This window comes from Anoplophora glabripennis, unplaced genomic scaffold (assembly GCF_000390285.2).
Source record: "Anoplophora glabripennis isolate ALB-LARVAE unplaced genomic scaffold, Agla_2.0 scaffold1301, whole genome shotgun sequence".
Taxonomy (NCBI): Eukaryota; Metazoa; Arthropoda; class Insecta; order Coleoptera; family Cerambycidae; genus Anoplophora; species Anoplophora glabripennis.
Genome location: NW_019417610.1, coordinates 78,865 through 86,648, shown reverse-complemented (window position 1 = coordinate 86,648; position 7,784 = coordinate 78,865). Strand labels below are relative to the sequence as shown.

Genomic DNA, 7,784 nt, shown 5'->3' with positions numbered 1-7,784 from the left:
ATGTCAAAAAGCCGGGAAATTATTATAAAATGATGTCACAAAGTATGTTGGATAAAAGTATATATATATATATAAATACATGGTACGGTAAGTAATTTGAGATTTTTAAATAAATCTCTACATGAATGATATTTATTTACTGAGGTTATACTCCTTACTATTCTCTTTTGTAATCTAAAAACTTTCAACATTTGAGATGAACATCCCCAAAATAATATACTGTATCTTATTCTAAAATAAAAATGAGCGTAATAATATGACAATAAAATTTTTTTAGTTGTTAGACATTTTAACCTATATAGTACATAATAGACAGAAGATAATTTTGAACATAAGTTATTAATATGATCACTCCAATCCAAAAATTGATTTATGTATACACCTAAAAATTTTATTGTATCAGTTTGTCGTATAGAGGTACCATTCACTTTTAATAATCGACTCTCAGTTCGTTCCAATGATTTTGTCTTAAATGTAATAAATTCTGTTTTAGAGACATTCACAAATAACTTATTACTATTAAACCAATTCGTAAAGTTATCCAAGATACTTTGACTTTGCATAATAACATCATTTTCAGTATAGTCTGCACAGATAAAAGATCTATCATCGGCAAATAGTGTCAAATTTTCAGGATTGACAACATTAGATATATCATTTATGAAAATAATAAACAACAAAGGACCAAGGACTGAACCCTGAGGTACCCCGTATTCTAAATTTAATTTATCAGACTTACACTTATTTATTTCTACAATTTGACTTCTATCTGAATGATATGAAGATAACCACTCATAAACCTTACCCCTCAAGCCGTATAAAAAGAGTTTGTCGAGCAATAAGTCATAATTTACAAGATCAAATGCTTTACTCAAATCTAGAAAAAGACTAACACATTTATTTTTCGCATTCAAATTTTTATGCAAACATGTCAAAAAGTTAATTGTTTTGGAAAAACCTAAGATCGCTCTCTCTAAAATTTTAGATAATGTCGATAACAAAGAGATCGGTCAATAGTTATCAATTTTACTCACCTCTCCCTTTTTATATAAAGGAATTACTTTGGCAATTTTCAAAATATTTGGAAATGTTCCCTCATTTATCGATAAATTCACTAAATATATCATTGGTTCAACAAAAACATAAATAAATTATTTTAACAAATTTGATGAGATATCATCCAAACCTGCAGAATTAGACTTTTTCAAACCAACATTAATATTGAATATTTCAGTTACCTTTACGTTAGATAAAAAACGTGTTGGATAATATCTATTAGAAGAGTATTTAAAATTATTTGTATTTATTATTTTTTTATTTAACTCTTGAAATATTTGTGTAGAAATTATTAAACTTATTTGATATTGCTAATGAATTAGAGTCTATTTTATCTTCAGTGATAATTTCAGAGATATATTGCATCTTATTGTTGTGATTACCAACATTTCCTTTTATAATTTTCCAAGCAGCACGAGACTTATTGCTAGACGATTCATATATTCTGTCATTGTATAATATTTTTGCTTTTTTAAGTACCTCACGATAAATTTTCTTATATTTTTTAAAGTATCTTTTATCACTTTCAGACTTGGTTTGTAACATTATTTTGTTTAAAACTTTTAATCTCCTGGATGAAATTATAATACCTCTAGTTAGCCAAGATTTAAGCTTATTGAATGAATTTAGCGTAACTTTTTGGTAAGGAAAACTAATATTTATATGATACGACACAGTATCAATAAAATATTGATTTTATATGATTATATGATTGATATGTGCATGAAGCATCATATGCTTCATGCACATCACCATTTAAATACATATCTTTCCAATTTTCTCTAATAATAATAGATTTAAACGTTTGATAATTACTGGTATTGAATAGTCGCTTCATTGCATAGGCAGGACTATGTGTAACATGATCAAGTAATAATAACTGTGCAGAATGATCTGATAAATTATGATGACAAACAGTACAAAAAACATTTTCATTAAAATTGACACACATATAGTCAATGGTGGTAGCAGAAGTGGCTGTTATCCTAGTGAGTTACTTTATTAAATTACACATTTTGTACGATGATATAATATTAAGTAGATTATTTTTTTTGATCGGACTCTTCTAAATATGTAGTTGATATTAAAATCTCCACATAGGATTACTTTATCACGATTTTTAATACACACCCTTCTCAAAATATCATTTAAGTATGCAAAAAACTCGTTTTCATATTTATTTGTCTATATATTCTATATAGACATAATAGTTTAATAGTCTCAGAATCTAATTTTATCTCAATACCAACAATTTCTAATATTTTTTCTTTACAGCAAGATTTCAAAAATTGAATTTCTTTTACATACATAGTTAAATAATCTTTAATATAAATAGCTGTACCACCATTTCTAAATTGTTTTCTACAAAAAATTGATGATAAAATATATCCATTTAATTTTACAGAATCAATTTGATATGCATTTAATCAGTGCTCAGTAATACAAACAATATCAACATTATTATCTGATAAATACAATTCTAGTTGGTCTATCTTATTTCTAATACACTGTATATTTATATGTAGTATACGTAACTTAGAATTGGTACCGCTAGTACAATAATTCGATTACTATTTGTCAGGGAATTTGTAACAGATTTTCTGTTTCTCATTTTCAATCTTTTTCTGGACTATGGGACAATTTAGATCAAAACAAGAGTGACTAACGTCAATATTGGACTGTGATTTCAAATTAACATCTAAACAATTTACACATTTGAATGACTCACTCAAATTTGCATGCCAAGCTTTATGGATCTTAAAATGAGAACACCATTAAATAAATATTTTTTTGCATTAAAAACATAAAAAAAAAACTTGGACGAAAACTCTATTTTGCATTTTACTATGCTAGTGTGTATACAACGTTGTAACTATAAGGTAATAGTATGGGGTCAAACAACTGTATATTCTGGGATATTCATAATTCAAAAACGTATAATTCGTCTTATTTTTGGAATGACGCAAACTGAATCTGGCAGACCAATTTTATGTTTGTCTATAAAAACATTAAAGATTTTAAAAATCATACGCATATACCCGACAAGAAATAGATACAAAATATGTATTGACAAATTTTATCATACATATTGCAAAAAATCTCCACTTTATACTGGTCAAAAGTTCTTCTATCTTCTTCATCCGGAAATAAAAAGCAGCAAATCAATAAACATATTCAAAAATAAAATAAAAAAGTTACTGACAGAGAATTGCTTCTATAATATAAAATAATTTTAAATTTATTGTATGTCTCTTAGGCATTAACATCATAATTATCGAACTGCTCGCAGTGAGATACTTGTGAATATAATGTTGGATTAATGTAGTTAATCAAGTAGACCTGGCTTGGGACGAGTGCTTAGTTACCTATATTATACAGGGTGTCTCACAGTGACGGCCCATTAGAATTATTTCAGAGATTACTTCGATTTGAATTTTGAAAATTTGGGATACAGGGTTTTCGGGCATGCCCTTCTCAACTAAAATAATGGCGTCCACGTACCACTTAGACGTCTTTTATGCACGCGTTTTTCTCCTCTCAACGCGAAATTGAGAAAAACGCGGTATATTTCTGCTCCATTTTATGCACGCGTATTCTATCAGTTGTCGCCAGTTTCATGCCACACAGTAGTCAGTGAAGTACATGAAAATGGATCCGTGTATATTGTATTTGTGCTATAAAAAAATATGTAATAGAAAACGTAAGAGGCGATGGGTAGTACATCCAATTAATAGAAATAGAATTCAATTGCGTCCATTGCATCCATGTCCCGCTTGATCAATAGCTAAACTAAAACTAAAACAAACTGTGTTAAAACTATTCTTGACAGACAGAGCCACTGGACTTGCGACAAAGAGCGCTTTGCATAAAAACGCCGATATACTTTCGTGCTTTTTCGGAACGCGTGTCGCCAAGCGTTCTGTAAAGCCATCGCGACAGAATTGAAAACGCGAGAGCAAATAAATGAGCGTAAAATGCATAAACGTAGTAACTCTATTCAGGGTATCTTGAAACGCGGCGTTTTTGTCAACTCCGCGTTGAGAGGAGGAAAACGCGTGCATAAAAGAGGTCTTAACGTGAACTGCTGCTGCAGTGGCTCCCGCTTCTCTTTCATAAAGTATATCGTCAGGACAGGATAAGTTGTACAATATTATCAATTTCAGCTCTCTTAAAATACATTTGAATTTTCTACATTTTATAATAGTGTAATATTTGTATTATCTGGATTATTCAAATAATTCGAATATTGCAATAATTCCAATATATTCGAATAATTCGAATAGGTAATCGAATAAATATTGAAGTAACTATTCGAATACGAATACGAAATTTAAAAAATGTCCCAGCCCTAGTAAAAACCAACACTTGTATACACAGGAAGAGCATTAATTTATATAAATACAAATTTCATACAAAGTTGATCATATATTTAATTATTCATTTATGTATACAGTGTAGGAAAGCGCCGATGGTCTATCACAAATTACGTGAGAGCGATAAAGTAAGACATAGAAATCCATGTGATCCATCCATCTTATTTGTGGAAGGGCGAAACGGGCGGTGACAAAGAGAAGCCTTCATTATAGCCATCCTTCTCTATCGCATGGATTTCTATGTCTTACTTTATCGCTCTCACGTAACTTGTGATAGACCATCGGCGCTTTCCTACACTGTATACCCCACATTCTGCAGTTTTTTCAATCAAATGAAAATTCTGGCATGCGTTTTTGCTTAAACACAGTGCGTTCAGGATGAAATAAGGAACAAATTCGTTTAAAATTCAGGTAATTATTTTATGAGAAAAAGCTTGGACATGTCGATTAGGTAGTATTTTTTTGTTGTGGATATTTTTACATAAGAAAATTGCATACAGCGTATCTTAAGAAGAACAAATGCAGTCACCATTGATTTTTTTAATAGAACACTCCGTATATTATGCCATTTGTGAATTGTACTGTAAATTCTGAACACTTCTTGTAGGTATAACATACCATATCTTTAATCAGCGGTTTTCTTAATAATGAAAAATGAAAATAGAAAATGAGAATAGAAAAATTATAATAGATGTTCAATGTTTTGTTCGTTTACTTCAATACATTTTTGTAGTCGAAGAATTCTTTCCCGTTTTCAATTACCTCTGCTGGAATAAGCCTTATTTCCTGGCGTATTCTCTGTTTAAGGTCATCAAGATTGTTTGGTCTATTCACATAAACTTTAGATTTCAAATAACCCCATAAGAAGAAATATAAAGGGTTTAAATCCGGTGACCTTGGTGGCCACTCAATAGGACCTCTGCGTCCAATCCATTTATTAGGGAAAGTTAAGTCAAGAAATTGTCGAACTGCAATTGCAAAATGAGGAGGTGCCCCATCGTGTTGGAACCATATGTCATTATGACATTGGGCGTTCACTAGCCACGTGAGCCTTTTTATAAATACCACATGCTGTGCCGGCCGGGGCAAATATGTGGCTTCTTTCTAACTTAAAACTCGTAATATTTAAAATAGGGTCGTAGTACAGGGTGTAAAAAATATTATCTTACAGAAGTTTTGCTAAAAATTCCACGGCTATCCTCGCAATAAATTACATGATTTTAGGTGATTACACAAAAAATAGTAGATAACTTAAAAACTAGAAAAGATAGGTATAGGGAACCCTGATACCGTTCGAAAGAGAATAAAATTGTGTATCAGAATAAAAGCCGACTTATGAAGGTTTGAGGTTAACTAAACTTGGCATTAAATTTCTAGCATCCTGTATGCAATTAAGCCACTTTGAAAGTATGGATGGGAAGCTTAAGGGTCTAGCTATAAATATAAATAAATATTGTTGCTTTATCTTTCTTACTATAAAATACACATGGTTTGAAGTTAGTTACTGTTTCTCTCCATTTAAAAAAAAATAAATATCTCGAAAACGGTTAATTTTAGAAATAGGGAAACTTCATAAAAGTCCACCTAAAATAACACGTAGAATCCAAAATTTCAATAATATATAGGGTGTTCCACTTAAAATAAGCAAGTTGATGGCGACTTCCGGTATAACCGTTAAGACAAGTTAAAACGCAAACGCAGTTTGCATGACGTCATATTCGACTATTTATCTATTCGAATAGTTAAATTACTCGAATAGTTAAATTATTCGAATAATTTGAATATTCGAATAGTTAAATTAATCGAATAATTCGAATGTCCGAATAGTTAAATTTACACTTATTCGAATTTATAGATAGTACTAATTCGAATATTCGAATTATTCGAATATGATTCCCAGCACTAGTTTTTATTTTACTTTATTAACGTATTAAGCTAATTCAAACAAATCCTACCAAATGAAGTCAAATAAGATAATAATAATAATCCGTATCTAGTCATGTAAATAATTTTTTGACAAACGTCGTTTTTTTAAAACCTCATTTTTTCATTAATTTTAATATAGGTATATTTAAAATTTTATGGAAATGTTTGTGACGAGAAGGAAAGCCGCCCGATAAAGCAATTACAAGTAAAATATGTTGGTGTTAACTATTCAGTAAAATAGGTAATCTCAGACGCCATTATAAAATTACTTAAAAGCATGAGTTAAGTAAACAGTGAAATATCAAAATTTTAATCCCTTATTAACAACTAAAATTTGCCCTGTGTGAAGTATGTTTTCAAAAACATATCCATCTTTCTAATATAAGAGTAATACTTTTATAAAATTAACGAGTAGACGTCAATACAATTTGGGAATAAAAGAATTATTCCCAAATTGTATTGTATGTAGCGTAACACTAATTAATCAATGTATATTAACAATTAATTTTACTAGCGATCATATATTAAAACTTCGAAGGAATCGGTGCTCTTTTCCTGATTTCCTGCAGGATAATAGAGTTTCACATTTCCAATACCATGTTCACGAACTTTAGTGACCACTGTCTCTCCTTGGTACCTTATTCTGCCGATGTAAGTCACTATGTCATTCTCCACTCCACCTTGTACCAAATGTCTGTTGGTCGTTAGTACTTGGAAGTTTCTAGAATCCACATGCATCCATTTTATGTTTTGTTTAGTGGCACTGCATAGGATCTAAAATGTTCAATTTCACTTAATTTGAAATAATACTAGTACAGAGGAATTGATTTGTGACAACCATAGCTTTGTATCTATGTTTTTCAAATATGACTTAATTTCCAATAAAAGAGTTAATTTAAGGCTGAAACGACCAAAATCATACTACCTATGCATTTTTTGGGGTGCTGAAATCAATTTTCAGATCAGAATTGGTCTATCACCCCGTAGGTAACTTTAAATTCGGAGTTTTTCTCACTATTTCTGTTTAACATTTACTTCGTACCTTTTACTTTCTTTATTTCTGCAACGTTGAACTCTGTATAGTACCCCAAAAAAACATATGGATAGTATTGTTGACTCGATTTAGCCTTTACTTTACCCCTTCATCGAAGATCATGTAATATTTGAGATATTTTTTGGAGTTATATAAACACCAAGAACGCGCCTTTTCTGGGTCTGTGTTACTAAAAGATCTTTGTAAAAACCCTTTAGGCCAATCAATAGAGGTTTTGTTTGTGACAAAAATATTAGTAGCAAACGGACTGTACCATCATATAAAAAAGAGTCAATATTCAAAATTGTATACCTATATATCCACTGCTCCTCATCTTAATAATAATAATAATAATAATAATAATAATAATAATAATAACTGTAAATATGCAGAAA

At 30.1% G+C, this 7,784-nt stretch overlaps 1 protein-coding gene across 1 annotated transcript; it reads right to left on the bottom strand.

Annotated features, from left to right (window-relative positions):
• Positions 1 to 6,650: 6,650 nt before the first annotated feature.
• On the bottom strand, positions 6,651 to 7,132 carry LOC108914277 (the record flags this gene model as incomplete). Its single annotated transcript, XM_018720053.1, is given in 1 exon segment — positions 6,651 to 7,132. A coding segment is annotated over 1 exon segment (266 nt), but the record flags the coding sequence as incomplete, so codon positions are not given.
• Positions 7,133 to 7,784: the final 652 nt, after the last annotated feature.